This window comes from Podarcis vaucheri (assembly GCF_965113315.1).
Source record: "Podarcis vaucheri genome assembly, chromosome: 3".
Taxonomy (NCBI): Eukaryota; Metazoa; Chordata; class Lepidosauria; order Squamata; family Lacertidae; genus Podarcis; species Podarcis vaucheri.
The window spans coordinates 96,615,158-96,638,011 of NC_138761.1; the positions used below are offsets into that span (position 1 = coordinate 96,615,158).

A 22,854-nucleotide genomic window follows, 5' to 3' on the forward strand; every position below is an offset into this window, starting at 1 on the left:
ATGAGTAGAATGTATCCTTTTATTTAAAATGCATTTCTGGATTATCTGTGGGGCCTGCTGGTGTTTTTACATGAGTAGAATGTGTCCTTTTATTTAGAATGTATCTCTGGGTTATTTGTGGGGCATAGGAATTCCTTCCTCCCCCCCCCAAAAAAAAAAATATAGTCCGGCCTCCCACAAAGTTTGAGGGATAGTGGTGTTGGGATACTGTACTGCCAGGGAGATAAAGTCCATCATGGCCCCCAAGCCGTGTCCGGACATCCATCGATCTCCCGTAGACACGCAGTATCAGCAATTAGCGACATGAGCTCCAGAAATAGACTGACACATTCTAGAGCCGATGCACACTCTGTTAGCAGATAATGCACAGCGGACGTCGCACTCAGGAGAGCATTATTTACAAGTTTTATTCAGCGTTGATCAGAACAAAGAAAAACATGACTGCCTGCTTCAGTGTCTCCAGACACAGAGAGAGAAACGAAACAATAGGAAACATAAACATCCTGTGAACAGGAAATGCGCAGACTCTGTGACTCACAAAGCCTGCTCCCTTTTAAGGTGGAACGGAAATATCCTAACAAGTGGACCTGCCCCCTGCTGAAAAAGTTTGCTGACCCCTGGTGTACATCACCAGTCCAACACTATGCGTTACTGATACTGTAAAGAGACAGAGGATGCATTAATGAGGATACAGATTAGGGTTTTTTTCCTGGGGGTCGTGGTGGTAAAGGGTGGTGGAGAAAAACCTCAATTTCCCCAAAACGTCTGTCTTTCAGCTATCTAGCATATCGTAGCCACTGCTTATAAGAATGAAGTTCATGGTATGTGTCCACACACTCCAGTGTGCTTTAATGCACACATGCAGTTCCTCCCCAGTGACTTGGTGGGGTTGTGAGGCTACTAAGACAGGAAGCAATAATTTGCAAAATAGGTGGTTTCAAATGTAGGCCTGCCTCTACTTGTGAACAGTTCACCTTCTGTCCAGTTCTTGCTCTGAATGCCGCCCATGTCATAAGGTCGCCACCAGGGTTAGAGAATATATTCATCTCAGCTGAATCTGATAAGCCACTGAGGACTGCAGATGTTCTCAATTTTAGGCAACAGGCAAGGTTATCAAGGCTGTGTAAATGAATCTTAAATGCTGTAACATGATTTTCTACCTTTTTTTTTTAAAGCTTTTCCTAGTCCGAATGCTGGTGGAAAGAATGTATACCTCAACAGTGGCTTAACCAGCACAAAGAACTATGGCAAAACTATCCTTACAAAGGTATTGGAAGGAGTTGTGGGAAGTGGTTTCTTAACATGCCTTACAATTCCCTTAGTAGCTTCTGAGCTGATGCCCTATTAGATCTATTTTTTATTTGTCCAGTTGGTTATTTTCAGTTAGTTTCAAAGCTTGTTTTCTGTAAGTCCTGCTTGATATTTTTGAGTACCCTAGTTACCTCTGTGAGCAATTCTGTCCCTCTTCGGAAAGCTTTTGACCTTTTGGTGCCATTGTCAATCTGTCTCTTGGCCCTTCTCCAATTGTGCTGTGAGATGAAATTCTCTCTTACACTTCAAAGCAAGCTTTGGGCATCTTTCTTTGAAATGTTTATTTTCTCCATACATGTCCAGTATTAATTCAAAAAGGATTGTTTAATTAGCTCCAATTAGACACATCTTTTTGCTTTTATTAACATGGGTTAGTGAGGAGTTCTGGTGTTACACTGCCGTTTTCAGTTGTGTCATCACTGCCCCCCCCTTCCACTTGAAGACATGATTATGAATCATATTCACCTTTTGCTGCACCAATAAAATTTTAAGAACTTTAACTACCACTAGTGAGCAATCTGGCCGTTTCTGTGTGTTAAAGTAAAATTATCTGGTAGTCTTACATTTATAATACATTTAGAGCGCTACACACTTCATTAGCTTCTCAAAGGCAGCCTATAAAAGACTGTGTGATGTTAGCCCCAGCTACTCTGCGTGGCTCCCAACAGATTAAAAACAGAATAAAGAATCAAACATTAAAAACTTCCCTAAATGAGCATGCTTCTTTTGTGTGTATATTTTTATAAGGAAGCCGATTTGGTTACAACTCACGAGCTGGGACACAACTTTGGGGCAGAGCATGATCCTGATGGCTTGCCAGAATGTGCCCCCACCGAAGATCAGGGAGGAAAATATGTTATGTACCCAATTGCTGTGAGTGGTGATCATGAAAACAATAAGGTATTTTTTAAAATCATCTTTCTTTCTTTTTCTCTCTACGTGTGTGTGTGTGTGTGTGTGTGTGTGTGTGTGTGTGTGTGTATGCATATATTACAAACCTATGTAGGCAACTTGGTTCCCTACATATGGTAGTGTTGAATGGAAAAGGGAAGGAACCTGGAGGTCATTATTTTACTTAATATTTGCATTGTCAAACTATTTTTTAAAAAAATATTTTGTAAGGAAGGACCAGTGTGGCAGAGGATAAGAAAAGGAATGGATAGAGGAAAAGATGTCAAGCTGTAGATCAGGTTGTGGATGGAAGATGAAGGCTAAGACCTAGTATACATGGGAGTTATATGCCAACCAAAGTGTCTTATTCTGCTTTCTGAGTTCTCACCAGATACACTTGTTTCCTTTGAATTTGCAGGCAAGAAGGCTGCCGATGAGAAAGGAATAAAAAAAATTACCAGTTTAATTCCGTACCATATTTTGCACTTGTGCGGCAAAGCTAATAATTATATATAGGTTCGCACAATCCTGAATTAGTAGCTCTCTCACCACTAATTTGTTTCTTCCTCTTCTTATTGACACTTTCAGATGTTTTCAAGCTGCAGTAAAGAATCCATCCTTCGGACTATTGAAGCCAAGGCGCCAGAATGCTTCCAAGAGCGCAACAACAAAGTATGTGGCAACTCCAGAGTGGATGAAGACGAGGAATGTGACCCAGGCCTCTTGCGTCTGCACGTTGATCCTTGCTGCACATCTGAGTGCAAGCTGAAGCCAAATGCCAAATGCAGGTGAAAGATATTTCCTACAAAAGGGGTGGTGGTGGGAAATGTGGGGCTGGCAAGAGAGTTGTTTTTTTTTTTTTCATAGTTGAGGAAACACATGATTATGCTTGTTTACTTTTATGATGCTGTTTATTTTAATAACATACATTGTGTGACATGAGTTTAGTGAACAAGAGGCTAGTCCTTTGAATAAACTCTGATAGTTCATATGTCTGCCTTATTGAATTGTTGGTTGCCAGCTACTTAACTCGTAGCAAAGATGTAATTAAGTATTATGCCTCTTTTTTATTACTGGTGGGGTAGTTGGTGATTGCATGTCTAAATTAAGTGTATAGATAAATATTTTAGAACTGCAGTGTGTGTCTGTGTGTGTGTGTGTGTGTGTGTGTGTGTGTGAGAGAGAGAGAGAGAGAGAGAGAGAGAGAGAGAGAGAGACATTTCTGACCCTTCTTTCTGCTACTATTTTGGGTTTGTAATCCTGAATATTCAGATGTCTAAGTTTATTCTTTCTCCCTTCTCATCCCCTAGTGATCGCAATAGCCCCTGTTGTAAAGGATGCCAGTTCGAAAGCGCACAGAAAAAGTGCCAGGAAGCCATCAATGCCACCTGTAAAGGAGAGTCCTATTGCACAGGTACATCACTGTAGTTGTTAGTTACTCATTCACTTTTTGTCTTACGCATGTTTAGAAAAGTGTGTGCCTGTGCATCTTTTGCTCTTTCCTAATTTCCATTTCCATCAGTACAGTGTGTTTACCTTGTTTTGGAATAATGGGAGTTACTTAACCTTAACGACACATTTTTAAGGCTGTCCCAAGAAAGGTGCATTCTAAGAGATGCATGTTTCTGACTTGGGAATCACCTGGCGGGCGGGGGGTGGGGGAGTGTTTGCATTAATATGTGGCATTGCAATAAAGCAAAAATGCTTTGGCAGGCTGCTGATTCTGGGATGTTGAACATAAACAGGCCTTTCCTATAGAACGTAAGAGTGGAGCCTTTTTGGCTCTGGGAACCAGATCTTTAGCTGGATCCACTCCCATTGGCCAACTTTGACAGGTGCAGTGGTACCTCGGGTTAAGTACTCAATTCGTTCCGGAGGTCCGTTCTTAACCTGAAACTGTTCTTAATCTGAAGCACCACTTTAGCTAATGGGGCCTCCCGCTGCTGCCGCGCCGCCGGAGCACGATTTCTGTTCTCATCCTGAAGCAAAGTTCTTAACCCGAGGTACTATTTCTGGGTTAGCGGAGTCTGTAACCTGAAGTGTATGTAACCCGAGGTACCCCAGTATTTAGCTCTTTGGGCTGTGCTGATCATAGAATTGGCAAAGTCCTTTCTTCATATGGCCATCAGCAGATGGGAAGCAGGGGCTGGGGGCGAGAAAGAAGCCTGCTTTTTGCAGGCATCAGCTGCGTGAGGGAGATGTCCTTCTTTCAGTGGATGCCTGCAAAATCTAGTGTTGCCTCTTGGCATCTGTAGTAGGAATCTTCTTGAGGGAAGTCTTTCAGAGGGACTTGCTGTGTGAAGGAACTTGTGAGGATCTCTTACCTGTCCTTAGCAAGCCATAGAAATCCTAAACATGTCTGCTCAGAAGTATGTCCTGTTAAATATACTGGGACTTCATCCCAGGTAAATGGGATTAGGATTGCTGCCTTACTTTATTTCCAGATATTCGTATCCTGATGCAAGGCTTATTCTCACTAAATCTCTTCATAGGCAATAGCAGTGAATGTCCTCCCCCAGGGAATGCCCCAGATGACACTGTCTGTGTGGATTTGGGCAAGTGCAAAGATGGCGCATGCATACCCTTCTGTGAGTGGGGGAAGAACCAGAGTTCATGCGCCTGTAATGGTAAGGAGGGTTCCCTTACATGATGAGCCAGGGCTTACTTGACATTGGAAACTGATTGCTCAAGCCATAGACATAGCAAAGTGAAGGAGAGCAGCATGCATTTTCCCTTTAGAGCGCTGCTTCATTAGCTAGAGGTAGGCAAGGTCTCCTGTTAACAGGCACTAATATTGTCTGTGCTGGGGTCAGGTCAAGTTACAGCTTGAATGAACTGCTAGACTTTGATCAACTCTCATCATCCCTAGCTAGCAGGACCAGTGGTCAGATTATGGGAATTGTAGTCCAAAAACAGCTGGAGACCCAAGTTTGGGAAACACTGTTCTAGACCTTTGGTCAGATGGTAATGGTAAGTATTTCTCTGCTAGTGCAACGAAGCTGTCTTATATCAAGTCAGACCACTGGTCAATCTAGCTCAGTATTATTGGTAGAAGCTCTCAGGTTTCAGGCAGCAATCTTTTCCAGTTGTACCTGGAGACACCAGATAGAATATTTGGCCTTTTGCATTCAAGGCATGTGCTCTATGCCCTTCCCCAGTTCCCTGCCTACTCATTTACTTCTTGACCTTGTTTATGTGGCAGCGCTAGTACTTTCCAGTGCCACTCTTTGGAATAGTTGAAATAAAATGTTTTATTTGGTGGTGTTGTTACTTGGGACTGATTGGTAAGGAAGCTTTAAATATCTGTTGCAGGGGGACTAACCCTTGAATATCTCCATTTTACTCTGAGTTTAATGAAGTTTCTTTTTCCTTCTTACCAGAGTGGAGGGTGCTGCTTCTTATAAATTTTAACTTGTTATCTGTGTTTGAGTACCATCAGGAACTTGTTCATAAAATAGTGTGGTCTTCAAGAGTAGACTAATGAATTGAAAAGCTGTATGATCAGCAAAGGGAAATTACTTTTTCGTAAAGGAGTAATGCATACATATCCCAAAAGCTAACTAGGAAGTTGCATGTTTAATTTCAGAAACGGATAACTCTTGCAAGGTCTGCTGTCGAGACAAGGATGGGAGATGCAGCCCAACTGTTGATGACAACCGGAATTTCCTGTATTTGAGGAAAGGAAAGCCATGCACTGTGGGATTCTGTGACATGAATGTGAGTGTATACAGCGTTAGGATAATATTTTTCATCTCCTCAAAGCATACTGGTGCAAAATCAGAAAATAGATCACTGTGAAATTTTGTTCTTCTCGCATCATGTCCTAAAATTGGTCCCAGAGCAAAACCAAAATGGTCAGCTTAACACTGTTGCTGTGGTTTTTGCATCATTTGCCTATTTTCTGATTCTTCCCACTATCCCATCTACCTTTCCCCCCTTTCTCTTTAACAATATCCATAGAACCACTCAAGTAGTTTCATATACCATATGGGATTTTAGGCAGATTTTTGAGCAGTTTGTGTTTATTTAAACTGGCCACCTAGAGCAAAGTGTCCAGTTAACACCCATTGACACTACTTAATTTCCTAAGTAACGGTGTGAATCTGCTCACTAAACAGTGTTAGTTTTACAGCTAAATAGAACATGATTTACTGTGTGTCATTTTTATTACCATGTTTTGCATCTCTGTTGCGCTGTGTACATTTTGCATTTTCTTTTCTTTTTTTAAGCTATGGAGGGAAATGTATTTAAAATATTCTCATATAGGATCTCTTGTGACCAGTACCCATGGCAGTTTGATAGATTAAGTATTGGAATATAAGAAGCTGCGCACTGGGATATTCATATTTTCTTCTCCCTGCCCACCGTGTAAACTCCATCCTCACAAAAAATACTCAAATACTGATAGATATTGAGTAGACTGTAATACTTGCTTTTCAACACCTATGCTTGGCTGGTAAACTATAAATATTCATATTTGGGAAATAATCAAATTGGTTCCTTGTTTGCTTAGAAAATCTTTCTCTTAACTCAGTATATCTGGCAGAGGCAAATACATTGGTAAAATTCAATTTAAATTTGAAAAACCACTGTTTTTTATGCATTATGATCTACTGTTCAAACAAAACAAAATTACTTTTGGTTATGCCTAAAGTAGGCCTTCAGATTCCAGCTGAAGTGTTCCACCCACACAATATTCCTTGCCCTTTCCTCACAGTGTGACATGTGGCTGATGCTCTTGGTCACACTTGTATTGAGCTCATAGTCATTTCATCAGGGGAAGAAAAGCCCCTTTTAAATAAAGCTCTGTATTTCTGCTCATGCCCAGCTGCAGTCTTAATTCACATCACATATTTTCCTTCCAGAAGCTTCTTCAGTGTAACAATAGCATTGCCCAAACAAATTGACTCTGTAAGTTCCTACCAATTCATGCTGTGGTTTGAGCAGAAATATTAGGTGATAATTGACACCCAAGCACATAAAGGGGCTTCCTCCCGATCTTTACATACCCTTAAACCATAACTCATTCCCTCAAGATGGAATGACTGAAATTTACATTGCATAAAATGGCTTTCTAAGAAACATTATGTCTTGCAGGGTAAATGTGAGAAGCGTGTGCAGGATGTGATCGAGCGGCTTTGGGTTTTCATTGAGCAGCTAAGCATCAATACGCTAGGTAAGCTTCCCTTGAAATCCATAAACCTGTTCTTAACCTTGCTGTTCTGCATTCAGTGCCTTTATCTTTTGATTTCAGAGTGTGAGCATTGAAAGCAGGTGTTTCGGTTACCAATTTTTATGTCACCATGGGTAGTGGTACTTAATGTTGTTTTGTAAGTGGTAGCAGGAAAGTGCAAGACTGTACTTCAAGGTGTGTCTGAAGATCATACGTTGCCAAGCTGAGAAGATGCTTCAGGCCTCATGATCAAATCTAATGAAAGTGGGTGCAATACAACTTGTATGGCAGTACAAAGCATATTGCTGAATACTTAAGTGACCTTGATAACACAACACGAACACAGGTCATCTTTGCATATTGTAGTTGAACTGTAGCCCATTTTGCTTTAAGGTTTATTTTATAAGCATGTATATGTTGAGAGTAGAAGAAATCAAACATTGCCTTGCTTGGTCAGGCTGGGATCTGTTTGGTGAGAGTTTGCTAGCAGAGCATGAAGGAGATGGCTGTCAGAGAGAGAGAGAGAGAGAGAGAGAGAGAGAGAATCCTTCCATGGGAAATTTGGACACAAGAGTTCAAATTTGCCTATCTTGGCAAACAGTTGTTGATGGGCCTGAAATTGTCTTTAAAGAAATTAAAAGCTGCCTAAACTAATGGTAGCCACCACCACCACATCTTGTGACCACAGATGACTGACTTGATGTGTACATGCATGCACTTGTTCAGTGTAACAAACAACATTGCAGTGTGGAATACTCCACTCTTTTAGCCAGCTGTGCTTTAAACCCGAACACTCCATTCCATTCCATTGGACTGTGTTTGAGGGGTGGTTCCCTCCTGTTTCTTTCTGTATTTTTTTATTTCTGAAAACCTTGGGGCTCCTCCAAGTCTTCTGATATCATCTCAGTGGCTACATAAAGAAGCAGTTTGGAGACTGGGTTCACTATTAGCATAGAGGGAATCAAGAACTCCACCCCCCCAAAAAAAAATTTGAACTTGATAGTAATCAATTTCATTGGGTGATGCTGGGTCCTGGTACTAGGGGAGGGACACTTTATTCCATGCTTTTATAATGCTCAGATTGAAAACGAATCTTCAGCTTATAAAAGAACAGAATAAAGTGTCAATGAAAGAACTCCCTCCCAATGAAATCACCCAATGAAATTGATTACTAGCAAGTTAAAGTATATTTTACATTTGTGGAGATAAAGCTCATCAATTGGCTTAGCTGAGTTATTTATTAAATGCTTATTTCATGCCGGCAGCATGCTATGGCACTGTACAGATTAAAATACTTAGAATGTTAGATCCAATACTGATAAGGTGAAGACAATTTGATCACACTTAATTGATTTCTGCATGTTTAGTTAAGAAAAGAATTCAGAGTAGTCTCTGAGAATGAGACTATCAGCTGGTTTAAGTCACAGAAAGGAAACACATTGTAGAATCTCTTTCACTAAAGTTATGTAAAAACACTTTTTTAAGGCCATTTAACTTGCTTGTGTATAACTTGTTTCCCCCTCAGCACAGGTAAAGTAGATTTCCAGAGTTACAATCCTACTATTTGAAAGTTGGCAGGTAATAAGGTAAAATGGCAGTAAAAAAGATCAACTGTTGTAGGGCAGAATTGAAATAGTTTAAAAACAACAACACCCACAGAAGTCTTGGAGAACTAAGAGAACGCTCACTTGCAATTCCACAACATTGGGAAATACAGTAACATTTAAACATTTTGAAGATAAAGCACTATATACAACTAAGTCATAATCAGTTGTACTCATGAACATTTTCTTGGGTTTTTAAATTCATTCTGATCAACTTTAGTCCATTTCAGTGGGTCTACTCTGATTTAAAAACAAGTCATTCAGAATTGTATCTACTGAACAAATTATATGATCCTGTGACAGCAGATGGACTAGCTACCACTTGAAAAATATTTGTAGAATTCTTAACACTGGACCCAAATATATTTTGTCTGCCTCTGAAATTGGGTGTATCTTTTGTTTTTGTTTTTACAGGAAAATTTTTAGCAGACAACATAGTAGGATCTGTGCTTGTATTCTCCTTAATATTTTGGATTCCTCTAAGCATTCTTGTACACTGTGTGGTAAGTTTCAACTACAAAACCTCATGAAACAGATCTCTTTAATTTCTGCCCACACTTAAATTAAAGACAGGTGTTTATATTTTGCTTCATTTATTAAACACAATGTGCAGGTGAATATACTTGAGCTTTACTCATGATAGTGGGTAGTTAAACATTTAGGGAATGTTCTACCGTGAAGTTAATTGGAGTGGACAGGGGTGGGTGTCTTCCATAGCTGACTTGTTACATTTTCCCTCTTTTTAATAGGACAAGAAGCTGGATAGGCAGTATGAAGAGAACACCAAATCTCTGTTTGGCCCCAGTGTAAGTTTGCTTTTTGCTGAATAATGTTTTCAGTATCCTATTAGTTACAAAACAGATGTGACAGGCTTGCAGAGACTTCTCAGTACTGAGTACTATTCATGATGTTTAGGATGAACAAATTTCCATGGACTAAATGTATCTTCCAAAAGTTTACACACTTTTGGTAAACCACGCTGGAAGTTTTGTAGAATTGTGGTCTATACATCTTTTTGTTTTTAAGTCATGAACTTGCTTTCTGTTCAGCTGAACGCTCTAATTTTGTAGTACTAGGAATTCCTGTTCCCAGGGCATTTACACTTGTCTACTCTCATTATTTGGATTCTGCTTTATTTGAATCGGCTACCGTTATTGATGGAAAGTTCCAAGCACCAAAACATCTATCCCCCATACTCCTCCAACATGTTAAAAAGATATTGAAGAAATGAAACTAAAGTTACTTCAAGATCCTACAGTTCATAGTACATCAAAATTATTAAAGTAACTTGCTCCTCTGCCACTATTGATGCCAGGATTTGTATCTGCCAGAATTCTGGGATTGGTAGTGCTAGTCAGTCTTCTGCCATCTATGTTGAATCTTAGTACTGCCTGGTAGCCCTACAGAGCATTTATGGACAGCTTGCCCAGAGATTGAAGAGGTCTGGCACTGTGTTTTCGGCCACCAATATTGTTCCGTAACTGTGCTGCTTGTTTGTGTCCTTGCAGAATGTTGAGATGTTGAGCAGCATGGATTCGGCCTCTGTTCGAATTATCAAGCCGCCTCCTGCTGTGCCATCGACTAGCCGGCTCCAGCCCCTGCAGCCTATTGCACCAGTCTCTGTGGCAGCGGTAGGTCCGAAACTGGACCATCAAAGAATGGACACCATTCAAGAGGATCCTAGTACAGACTCTCACATGGAGGATGATGATTGCTTTGATAAGGTTCCTTTCCCAAACAACAGCACAACTGCCAAGTCGTTTGAGGATCTTACAGATCATCCTGTCACAAGGAGTGAGAAAGCATCGTCCTTCAAACTGCAACGCCAACACAGAGTGGACAGCAAAGAAACGGAATGCTAGTCTCTAGCTGCCTTTGGAGCTGTTGGCTCTGATGTGCAAAAATCATGTTCAATTTGATGAACTAAAGCCATTTCATTATAGAAATATCTTGTATGTGTATATATTGTATTGAAAAACAGAAACAAGGAAGTGACCTACTGCAGATGCTGGCCATGTGTATGATCTTCTTTAGTTTCAGTGTGAGTGCTATGTACACACAGACTCAAGTGTACTGAAACTTTTTGAATTTTTTTTCTTGTAGTCTTGATTTGAACATTTCCTTCAGCCTGTGGCATAGAGGCATAATCTGCCTAATACCAATTGTTTCTTAGTATTTTTATAAAGTGCCTTTTTGTAGTTGAACAGCACTGCAAAGTTTTTAGAATACAGAAGCCCCAATATGTAGTGATTTACCTTCTTGTATTACAGCATTCAGCAGTATTTTTCTTTTAAAATGGAAAAATGAGGTGAACATTTTAAATTAAGAAAGACTATGAAGTGTTATGGGGGAGGGGTTAAGGTAACACAGCAAATCTGATAAATGTGTTCATGGTCATTTGAAACAGGACTTTTAATTATGCAATTTTTGACCAGCAGCTAGTAGAGGCCTAAGCAATGTTAAAAGTTCCATTTATTTAAGCAGGGCTTTAAGGGCACATGACAATGTCATGGATGATGGCCTTTTTCTACAAAACCAAGTGGGTAAAAATGTGCATTGAAACTTTACTCCTTCAGCTGTGTGGGGAGATAATTTTATTCTAGCAAATTGCTGCCTGCCAAAATTTGATTAAAAATAGTGCTGCTGATCGTGGCTTTCATGTGATACAAATCTAGAAAGGAGATGTCATGAAAGCATATAGATGTGTAATGAATACAGTTTTTTGCTTGTTTGAAGGGGTGAGGTCCAAACAGAGTTCCTGTCCCCTTCCCCAAGCAGCCAGTTTTATATGGATGGTTTGGACACCTCCTGAGATCTGCAAGCAATAACACCACCATGTTGGTTGCTGAATTCATGTGGTCACTCCCTACCCTTTCTTATAGTTGGGGGTGGTGTTGAGACCCTGCAAAGTTTTTTTCCCATATAAATTGGCAGCAGGAGACTGATTTCAATACTGGGGCCTGTGACTATAGAAATGCATGGCCAGAAAAAAGTGGTGTTACTGCTTAAATAACTATTTTGCAACATAATCATGTCCTACATTAATTTGTGTAAAATGTACACATTTAATAGCTGCATCAAAAGCCAACAAAGTATAAAAAAATCCTTAGTTATGAAAGACTTGTATTTTTTCATATCTGATCAACCAAACCTGTGACAAATGTGTCTTTTTCATGGATATTTGTTACACTAATACTTGAACTTGTGCCCTTTTGGTATTTGTATCTATAGTCTGATTTTAGATTTCTTACTTAGCAGTAAAATTGTGTGAGAAGTGAACTCCCAATACAATGTAATAAAGTGATTTTTATACCTCTCCTTAAAAGCGCTGTGTGCAAGCTGACTTCTCTTTGTAGTAAATGCACCTTCTGTAGAGGTGTGATTTAATCAAAGGTATATTACCATGATTGCCTGTAATAAACAAAGAATGGATTAGTTATGAATTCAGGTACTGTTCTTCCCTTTTTATTGCATTCTGAAATTGATTAGGATGTAGTATTTCATTTTAGTAGTTGGGTTAACACCAGCATTTTGTATGCTAAAGATAAGCGACTGAAATAGGATTTTGGCACTGCCAGAACTTAATGTTATCTGCCATTTTCCAATAAAATCCTACTAAATTATTTCAGTTCCAAGATTTAAGTGATGGCTAATTGCTAAAGTTTTTTATGAAGTGGGATTAATGTTGGTTTGTACATTAGACTTTTAATTAGACACTGGCCCAATTTTGCAGTCACATTAAATCATAAAGCATGATAGGAACAAGTCACAGCAGACACTGAGCTCTTATGCTCTCCCCTTGCCCCGACCCATATTCTCCAATATAGCTGCAAGGAGTTCAGAATTTAATTTTTTGCTCTACTACTTATGTCAACAGTAACCACAGTTTTGTTAGTTTGGACAATGTAAGTTGTGCTTAAGTAAAAATAGAAAGAAAAGCTTCTGAACTCCTCATGGCTGAACTAAAGCAGCAAGTGGAGACCCTGCCAGGAAAACATGCTAAATTATGGTTTAGCATGATGTCTGAACACAGCCACTAGGAGGCTGTCAGCTCAGAGAGCCTCTCTAGTTACATTTAATTACAGCAACACCTTTCAACCCTCTTTTAGGCTGTATCTCACTTCCTTTATTTGTCTAGCAAAAAAAGCAACACCACTGAAAACAGAAGTCTGTAACTACTACCATGCTTTGACCTCATTTCTCTTAATAAAATAGCCACATGCAATCAGAAACTACATAAAGAATATAGATAGGGCAATGATATCCAACAGTATGCAACCAAAGAGCACAAATGGAAGAGCTGAAGGCGGCAATCCAGGCTTTAAGTAAATATGTGGGTTTCTGGGAAATGGTCGCTTGCCTTAAATAAACTGATATCTGATTTTATAACTAGAAATATTCACTAATCTTACATGCCGTGTAAAATATCTCATAAGTTATTTGAATAGCCAAAGGCAGTTGAGTTGAATATTTGAATAGGACAAAATCGTCAAAGAACACAGTGTGGCATGAGTGTTCCAGACAAACTCAAAACTTACTTTTTGTTTTCCAATTCAATTTTTATTGAAATGACAAAATATAAACTTCCCTTAATCTAAAGAATGTAAGAAATGAATTTGTTGAAAACTAATAATATTAAGTAAACCTGGGAGGCAAGTTCTTAAGTTTATGTGCTGCCTGGAGATAGTAATCTAAAATTAATTACAGCTTACGATTCAGTTCTAGTGATCAACTTGACCAGGGGTTGGCAACCTAAGACCCATGGGCCAGAAGTGGCCCACGGAGACTGTTTAACCAGGCCATGCGCTGCCCCCAAACTCAGCTGCCCATTCGGTGAGCGAGTTCCCCCGCGCTGCGTTAAACTGGCACAGTGCAGGGACTCTCTTCCGCGGCTCTGGAAATCGCTTCTGCGCAGACGCCAAAAATCACTTCTGCGCAGGCACGGTTTTCGGCATCTGGGCAAGCGCAGACGCAATTTCTGGCGTTGCACTGAATCTCCGCAGGAGTGATCCGGCCTATGCCCGGTAAGCCTTGCCGACCCCTGAACTTGACATTCAATGTGCTCATCTGCTATGGGCATAGGTACAGTTCCACCAGCCTCCAGCTGTGGAGTGATGCTAGTGTTGCTCTCCCCATCCTACCCACTAAAGTCAGTGAACTTCCTGCTGGGAAGAAGCTGAGATGACCTACGATCCAGAGCTGGTTCCACTGCTATGACTTAAGAGACATCAACTCCAATTGCTATGCCAGCTCCAGGCTTCTACCTGCCAGTGTGAACCTGGCCGGTGTAAACCTTGGGACTGAATATGGGAGTGGCTCTGCTGCCAAAAGTCTGGGTAAAAAGCTGGTCACAATAAAAAGAGCATATAAACTACTTGTTTTCTGTAGGAAAGATCGAGACAGTAAACACCAGTAGCTCAATGTTAATAGGAGTTCAAATAATATTAGCTAAAACACAAAATATTGTGTTAAGAAGCTTATAAATGATACAGTTACTATGGAATCACTCTGCTTCAAGTTCAGTTGGTCACTGCAATTACTGGATTGTTTAAATATGCCTTAAGTATTGCTTGAGGCACTGCTACAGCTTAATGCCACTGCTTAATTAGGAGGAAAAATTGAAATGATTCAGACAATCTAAAAATGTAGGAAAAAATATTTTGTATTTGAAAAGATACCTGCTGTTTTCTCTCCAGCAGCCACTGTTTTATAACTTTTATAAATCATGAAGATTCCCCTGAAGGCTAGCTTCAGGGTTGAGATGATCTACATCACGCCAGTAGGGAAGCATTACAGGAAGTGCTGATGTTCTTTGTTCCAGGAGTGACCAAAGCCGGTTTGCTAGAAAATTGTTTCCTTCTGCTGATAAATGAAGTCCATCGGAGAGGTAGCAGCCAAAGTCCTAAAACGGATGTTTTCAAAAGATACAACAAACTAGTCTGGTGACTTTTTAGAAGGAAACCAAAGCCAAACACATTTAAGCAAGCTACTACTGTTCTACAGAACCACGGCATGGGCCCTTTGAATCAACCTTTGCTTCAGTTTAATGAGTGTCCCAAATTGACACATTGTTTCTAATGACATTCTAAAAACTCACTATTAAAATGTCTAGAGACTGGTTTGGTTGTAAGTTGCTTTGGGTTGTTTTGCCCAACATAAAGCAACCAACAAATCCAATAAATAAATAAAACGGGTCATACCTGGTTATTTTTTTGCATAAGTGTCCACAGATCAATGATGGAAGTGCCACACTCACTGGCTACTTTAACACATGCCTTGGCATATTCTCCTGTGGTAGAGTTGAGGCGGTTTAATTTTTCACCTGTTGAGAATTGGGGGTTGGCAGGGAGGGGGAAAGGTCAACAAAAGAAGGGCTTTAGATTTTCGCTTCTTGCTTTGATAGCACAATTATGATTCAAGGTCCACATCCAAATATAATTTGAATATGGCTTCAAGGATCCATATGCCTAATTGTGGGTCAATATGAACACTTGCTAGGGTAAGTCAGGTTGCTGAAGTAATATCTGAGCTTTTCATGTGGGCAACTTTGCTCGCATTTTGGTCTGACCTGTTTGCTTTTCATACATCTTCTGGAATTTTTATTTAGTTTTTTGTGATTTCTGCTGTGTAATGACTTGATGTTATATATTATAATTCAATGTACCTTGAACACTCCATGTATAATTAGAAAGTTGGAGTAGAAATAAACTCGAGTGTGGAAAGGAGCCACAACAGTTCCCCCTTAGCTATGGGCACCAAAACCAGGCTGTTCTCAAGACTTCCCTGCCTGCATTTCCCCTTGGAAAACACACTCTAGCTGCTTGAAAAAAGTCTCCAGCGGCTCCACAAGATGCTTTTAGCAAGCCTAAAACCTTCTTGAGAGAGGGCAAGGAAGGGGCATGGTGGGCTGGGCAGCGAGGCCCCAAGGAGTTTTAGTTTTCCACCCCTGGAAACTCAGTACACAGCAAAATATTTTTGTTCACATACCTACTGCTGGGTGGTGGTTTTTTTCTTTAAATAATCGGATCTACATCCACAATGCTGCATGTTTTCATTCTTATTTTGAAGGTGTTGGATGCACAGACACGCACTTCAATTTAGTGAGGTGTGGATGATGGAACAAAGTTGGCAGAGACCATGTGAGCGGGCTAGTGAAAATTAACTTATAGCACTTCCCAAAACTACATTTGCCACAATACTAAAAATATGTTAAGCCTATTTGCTTGCTGTGCAGAAGCATCAGCTAATCAAGACATTTTGCTTTGCTTCTATAGCATTTAAATCATAGCATAGCAGTTCTATGATCACACAGCAATGGCCACCAGTTGTCACTTAAGACAGTTGCTTCCTATAGAACATGTAATAGGTTGACCACTAGAGTGTTCAGAGCTTAGGTACACTGTTTTCTTAATCCAAAATGAGAGGAGATAAAAACTCTCTTACCTTTGGCAATGCACTCTTTTTCCCAAGCTGCTTCATGCAGGGGTGGTGGCGTCACCAAAATTATTTTATCCTCTGTAATGTCCACAGACTTTAGGTACTGTATCATACTTTTCAAATTGTCTGCGTATTCATCCAGTGGCACATGCTGTTTAGGGTTCACATCTGTTCAGGCATGATAGTTTACATTTAGGTAAGATGGTTCACATTACCTTCCCACCTGCATTGCTATAATGGGCCATGTGTGCATCCATGCCCATTGATAAACCAACTATATGTTTACATTACAACAAGCTGCAGAAGAGGAAGGGGAAGAAAGGAAGCAGGACCCACACCAGCTCTGCAGAGAAGCCAGGCTCCTTCCTCCAACAACTATTTCCTGCCAGCAGCCATTACATCGGGTTTCAATAGAGAAAGGGAAGGGAGGTGGGGTCACTCCATTGGTGTAGCTGAAACCAACAACTTTGGGCTCCTCCTGGCCAATCTGTGACTAGGACGTTATGACCTGAGGGTGCTTATCTTCTCCCTCTTAACTCATTTCCCTTTTATGTTGTGTCTTTTTTAAGTTTGTAAGCCTGAGGGCAAGGACTGTATATTTGTCACTCTGGCAACTTCTTAATTTTTTTTTTTTTTTTTTTTGCTATAGAGTGGAATAGAGGCAATTTGAATAAATATTGAGCCATGAGTTATTGAGACAAGACAAGAAATACAATAAATTATCATTTTAAGCAAATGTAATTCTACTTTTGCTTACAAATATTACACTATTAGTTAGAGAGAGATGGACTGAATAGGCACAAACTACGTGCATAGACAACACAGCCCTGTTCTCTTCCTACACACATGCACAAACACAGGCAGAATGTAGAGGGAGATTTGCAGTCATGAGTGCCTCTCATTGTTCTACCCAGCTCTCCCTCTCACCTTGGTACAAGCAATCCTAGAATCAACAGTGCCTGCAGAAGCGGGACAGGTGTGCACTCAGTAGATATCCAACACCTACAGTCCACAAATGTCCGTGGTTTTATCTTGTGCTCAATTCCCTTCCTGTCATCAAAGCATAAGAGCCCTGCTAGCTCAGGACAAGAGCTCATCTAGTTCAGCATTCTGTTCTTACAGTGGCCAGCCAGATGCTTATGACAGGCCAAGCAGGACCTGAGTACAATGGCATTCTTGGGGGACCCCCCCCCCCAGTATTCAGAGGCATAATGCCTCTGACAGTGAGGGTAGAGCATAGTCACCATGGCTAGCAGCTGCTGATAAGTCAACATTGCCCACACTCCTGGCATCAGTAACTGCAAGCTGTGCAGTGCTCACATGGCATGGGTTGCACTTTTAAACCATAATTAAAGGTGCCTACTTAGAGCCACTTTCCAATCCTCTAGCTTACCACTTAAGCACTGAGCTAAGTGCATAGGAAGCTACAAGTGTTACAAGGCCTGGAATTTGCTGTATGTTTGGCCATAGAAACAAATAAATGTGAAATTCATTGCTGCTTTACTTAGTATTTTGTTTTGGTTCTACGCTGCTCAGAAAACATGTTTTTTATTGAAAGGTAGCACATAAACCCTTAAAAAATACGTTTAAAAATAAAGTGTTTGAAATGCTAACTCTCAAATATCTGTTACAGATAGGTAGCCGTGTTGGTCTGCCATAGTCAAAATAAAAAAATCCTTCCAGTAGCACCTTAAAGACCTTCTGAAGAAGTGTGCATGCACACGAAAGCTCATACCAAGAACTAACTTAGTTGGTCTTTAAGGTGCTACTGGAAGGATTCTCAGATATCTGAAATTACATGTCTACTGCAACCTGATGAACTATTCTGGAAAAAAATAGTGGGAAGGGGAGAGTAAAACTATACTGCACCTTTTAAAGCACCATCATTGGCTCCAAAGAAGACAGTTACAGCAACAGTGTTCTTAGCATCAGAATCTTTGCTGATCAATCTTGGCAGAGCAATTTTTGCCCACCTTGTGTTATAGCCAGAGAGTCCGCGATTCAGAACATCACATTTTCTAAAAGGAGTATATTTGGAAAGAAATGTCATCCTGTAATAATACCATGCTCTGAATGTGGAAGACTAGTCAGCTGTCTGCACAAGTATCTACTTTCTTTTCCTCCACTCCTCACAGTAAACTACATTTCACAATGTTAAAACAGAATGCCCTATTTTCACAGCATGTGTGTGCACTTGTGTATCTACAGGCAGAATTCACTCACATTTCCTGATTTATGTGATTGCAGGCTTTGTTTGCATTATCTTCCTTTTAGTATTAAGCAATTGCTTCTTAAAAACTGAGGCTTTACATTTTCAGTAAATGTTTCCAATAAACTTCAGAATTAAGAAGTAAAAGAACAAAATTAGCAGGGGGTTTTTATGTTACGCATCAAACAAATGAAGGCTCTCAAAAGAATAATTATTTTCAGATTATCTTCCTAAACACCTGAGATATTTCATTTTTAAACCCAGCTGAAACACAACATTAACTATGTCTTACCTAGCCAAGCGGTGAGCAAGTGAGGCTCCCCATCCATTTTCTTGGAAGGAAAACTAAACGAGAGGAAAGTAATGAATATTTAACAAAATTAATTTAAGTCGCACGTCACTGGATCAAATAATGCATTCCTGCCTGCTCTCCCTAGCGTTCTGGTCTCTGTGGTACTGTTGCTCTATCATCACTCCGCAGACAAGTTGGGCTTGCTATTAAAACAATATACCATATTTTTCCGTGTATAAGACTAGGTTGTTTTTCTTAACCAAAAAATTAGGTTTAAAATTGGGGCTCATCTTATACACGGGTAGTGCTGAGGGGTATTTTCTTAATTTGGAGTCCCCAAAATTGGGGGAGTCTTATACATGGGGGGCTTCTTATACACAGAAAAATATGGTACATCAGCTAAGGCTACCTGCTAGGACGCAGTGCCACTTCTTACCTGGTAACTTGCTGCTCTAGCATTGCTCCGAAGGCACTAAATAGATACATACATTAAAGAAAGGCCAATTAATGCAATCAACAGAAACAAGCAGCAAAACTTTTCTTGAACCTTCCCATGTGTGCAGCTTTGCGTGCTTCAGTGCTTTAAAAAGCTTAAGCCCAGGCATTACCCTATAGCACTACCTTTCCTCCACCCTCCTATTCCTTTTTTCCTTGTGTGCTGCACAATTTTAAATTGTAAGCCTGATGGTAGGGACCCTTTTAACACCATTTTCTGCAAACAGCTCAGTGGGGGGTGAGGCAAGAGAGGGGGGATTTAGGATGCTAATAAGTAAATAATGAATGAATGAATGAATGAACTATAGGATGAATGCAGGAAATGATTGCTTTCCTTTCCACGGAGGAACATTCGGAAAAATCTTTGTGTTCGTATGCAGATTTTGTAAATTATGAGAGTAAAGACAGATGAAGGGCAGGGGGTCTGGCAACAGCAACCCCCGTTATTAACAACACCACGGTTGCTTTTGCACGGTGCCACTGCTTGGAGAGTTTAGAGGACGCCCCACTTATCTTTACCTGCACTGCAGTGGCAAGAGAAGAGGCCTCAACCTTGAGCCAGCCCTAGGCAGTTGCCATTGTATTAAACCAGCATTTCGAAAACAGATGCCCCAGTCCACCAAGGCTGAATCCACATACAGTGGTACCTCGGCTTATGAACTTAATCCATTCCAGAAGTCCATTCTTAAACCGAAACTGTTCTTAAACTGAGGCGTGCTTTCTCTAATGAGGCCTCCGGCCGCCGGTGCCCTTCCACCGTTCGGATTCCATTCTTTGACAGAGGTAAAGTTCTCAAACTGGGACACGACTTCCGGTTTTGCAGAGTTCATAAACTGAATCGTTCTTAAACCGGAATATTCTTAAACCAAGGTACCACTGTACAAGCAGCAGGCTTCACTGTGTCTGTCTTTTAAACTCCACTTGCTAAACCATTTCAGATGTGGCTCCCAGCCTCTCACACTCAGTTTGGCCTTCAATGGCACTTTGGGCCACCAGGTAAAAATGTACCTCTCCCCCTCCCACCACGTTTTATTGGAGGGTGTTAACTGCAGCTGCTGAAACTTTCTGCAGCTGCTATTGCATGTGTTAACATGCTGCATGCGTTCTTGCCAAATTTTGTGCAAAAATGCATACTTGTGATTTTAAATCCTGTTAAGTTGCTCGGCAACCTTTTCGCAGGACGAGCAACTAACAACAACGATGATGATGATGATGATGATGATGATAATGTTATAAGAATTTTTTTTTGCTCCCTTTCCCTTATGGGGTATTCATATAGAGTCCTTGGTTTCCTATCCGTAGGAGAAAGAGGCCAAGCAGAGTATATTGAGCAAAGTGGCTAGTAAGCCTGATCTTTATTAAAGGAACTGTTGCAACAGGGTCCCTACTCACCACACATAGGAGGGAGGAGAACCCTGAACAATAATGCACAAGCCCTTATACAGACTTTTGGAATTGCCTACCCTGTAGCCCAAGTCCACCCTGCTAAAACATCATACATCATACATACATCACAGAAGGAAGGGGTCTACAGCAGAAATCCTACCTGCCAGGATACCTGACAGTGGTCACTGATGGCAGTACCTGGGCAGTCTGGCCATTCTTTTGTGATGGTCAATACTTTAGCTCCTGCGTCCAGGTCACAGGCTTACTATAAAAAGGTAAAGTACCCCTGACAGTTAAGTCCAGTTGCGAATGACTCTGGGGTTGCAACGCTCATCTCGCTTTACTGGCCAAGGGAACCAATGTTTGTCCACAGACAGTTTTTCCAGGTCATGTGGCCAGCATGACTAAGCCGCTTCTGGCGAAACCAGAACAGTGCATGGAAACGCCATTTATCTTCCTGCCGGAGCGGTACCTATTTATTTACTTGCACTTTGATGTGCTTTCGAACTGCTAGGTTGGCAGGAGCAGAGACCGAGCAACGGGAACTCACCCCATCAGGGGATTCGAACTGCTGACCTTCTGATGGGCCAACCCTAGGCTCAGTGGTTTAAACCACAGCGCCACCCGCGTCCCTTTATTCATACACAAATACACTCTTAAGACAGGCTCACTTTATTCATACACAGATATGCCCTTAAGTCAGGATCTGCAAGCCAAAAGACAATAGGAAGGCTTCCCCCATTTGCCTTCCTTACTGCAGAGGAGTATTTAAGGTCATTGGGAGTATCAACGTGACTTCAGGATTGCTCTCCCATACTATTTCAGACACATGGTTCATATATATTTAGATAGGTGTGCATTTATGAATATTTATTCTATATTTGAAACCTCAAAATTATAACAACAACAATGCTGAGATGACGACGACAACAACAAAGGCGATTTCCCCACCCCAGACCCCACTTCTGTGTCTGCAGCAAGACAAAACCAGCTTCCATGCCCGCTCTCCTCCTTCCTTACAATTCTGCTTCTCAGTGGCTCGTAAACGGGTGGCGGGTGGGAACAGGAGCCGTTGTTGTCGGTGGGGAAAGCAGAAGTGGGGTAGGAAAAGGCCCTACGGCGAGGCGTCAGGGGCGAGGCTTTGAGAAAGAGCAGGCGAAGGAGGCCCCTGGGCCGGCCTTGGCTGCCGTGACCCGCCTTCCCAAGGAGGAGGAGGAGGAGAAGCCGCCCCTCGGGAGAATTACCTCAGTGATGGAGTCTCCGAAGAGGATGACCCTCGGTGGGGACCACAGCAACAGCCGCCTGCCGCAGGCCTGGGCCTCAGAGAGGGCCATGAGAGTCGGTCGCCTGGGCGGCGGAGAGGCGGGCCGGTCTTGAGGCCGCTCTTTGCAGCGCTTGCCTTCCGCTCCGCTGAGCTGAGGAGGAGCCGCCGACGACGACAAGAGGGGCTTTAGGCGAGGCTTGCCGCTTTCCCCGCCGGCATTCAAAGGGGAAAGTGGGGCGCGCGCGTGGAGGCCTCTCCCTCCGTCTCTCCTGGCCGCGTTATAGCGAAGGTGGCGTAAAAAAACCTGAAGGCCAACCCGACGCACCTGGGGAGCCCCACACCTGCAGCAGCAGCAGCAGCAGCACACGAACGGTTCAAAGTGTGGCTGATTTAAGCAGCTGGGTGATCAGGGTTCAAATTCCACCCCCTGAGCTCCATGGCCTAGTCAGAATTTGAACCCTGATTTCCCAGCTGCTTAACCACACACGCACAATTTTTATTGCATTTTATGTTTTACAAGTTAGAATATTCATTTAACCAACCTTAAAATATCAATGACTTCCCTTCTCCTTCCATGGTTCATTTTGCATGACATAAATCCCTGCCTATTTTATATAAACCAAGCCATTCAGTATTCCATTATTACATCTTATCAAAACTTATTTACACTGTTGAATTTATCTTAACGTTTTCAAGTGTACACAATTCCCCCCCCCGTGTATTCCATAAACATTTTCCAATCTTCTTTAAACGTATGTTCTTCTTGTTCTATGTTAGATCTGCAAGCTGCAC

At 41.3% G+C, this 22,854-nt stretch overlaps 2 protein-coding genes across 3 annotated transcripts in view; one reads left to right on the plus strand and one right to left on the minus strand.

The window, feature by feature from the left end:
* ADAM17 (ADAM metallopeptidase domain 17) overlaps nt 1–12,304 on the plus strand; it is a 27,126-nt gene extending 14,822 nt beyond the window's left edge. For both annotated transcript variants that reach the window (XM_082215515.1, XM_082215514.1), the window contains exons 10-19: nt 1,176–1,267; nt 2,059–2,211; nt 2,791–2,990; nt 3,513–3,616; nt 4,695–4,829; nt 5,789–5,919; nt 7,300–7,378; nt 9,394–9,482; nt 9,729–9,785; nt 10,488–12,304. In XM_082215515.1, coding sequence (XP_082071641.1) covers nt 1,176–1,267; nt 2,059–2,211; nt 2,791–2,990; nt 3,513–3,616; nt 4,695–4,829; nt 5,789–5,919; nt 7,300–7,378; nt 9,394–9,482; nt 9,729–9,785; nt 10,488–10,841 — 1,394 coding nt within the window. In that variant the 3' untranslated portion in view covers nt 10,842–12,304. The remainder of the gene's footprint in view (nt 1–1,175; nt 1,268–2,058; nt 2,212–2,790; nt 2,991–3,512; nt 3,617–4,694; nt 4,830–5,788; nt 5,920–7,299; nt 7,379–9,393; nt 9,483–9,728; nt 9,786–10,487) is intronic.
* On the minus strand, nt 11,327–22,460 carry IAH1 (isoamyl acetate hydrolyzing esterase 1 (putative)). Its single transcript, XM_082215702.1, has 7 exons — nt 22,043–22,460; nt 18,918–18,970; nt 18,286–18,434; nt 16,423–16,584; nt 15,180–15,301; nt 14,658–14,881; nt 11,327–12,390 (listed from the first exon to the last, which is right to left on the minus strand). Exons 1-6 carry the CDS (start codon nt 22,130–22,132, stop codon nt 14,696–14,698), a joined length of 762 nt encoding a protein of 253 aa, XP_082071828.1. The 5' UTR covers nt 22,133–22,460; the 3' UTR covers nt 11,327–12,390; nt 14,658–14,695.
* Nucleotides 22,461–22,854: the final 394 nt, after the last annotated feature.

Bases quoted from the DNA above. Each gene is read 5' to 3' on its own strand.
- IAH1 (XM_082215702.1), bottom strand. From the start codon at position 22,132: ATGGCCCTCTCTGAGGCCCAGGCCTGCGGCAGGCGGCTGTTGCTGTGG. The intron at 18,435-18,917 runs GTAAGACATAGT...TACTCCTTTTAG, and splicing joins CTTGCTCACCGCTTGGCTAG to AAAATGTGATGTTCTGAATC. The intron at 16,585-18,285 runs GTGCAGTATAGT...ATGCCTGAACAG, and splicing joins CAATGATGGTGCTTTAAAAG to ATGTGAACCCTAAACAGCAT.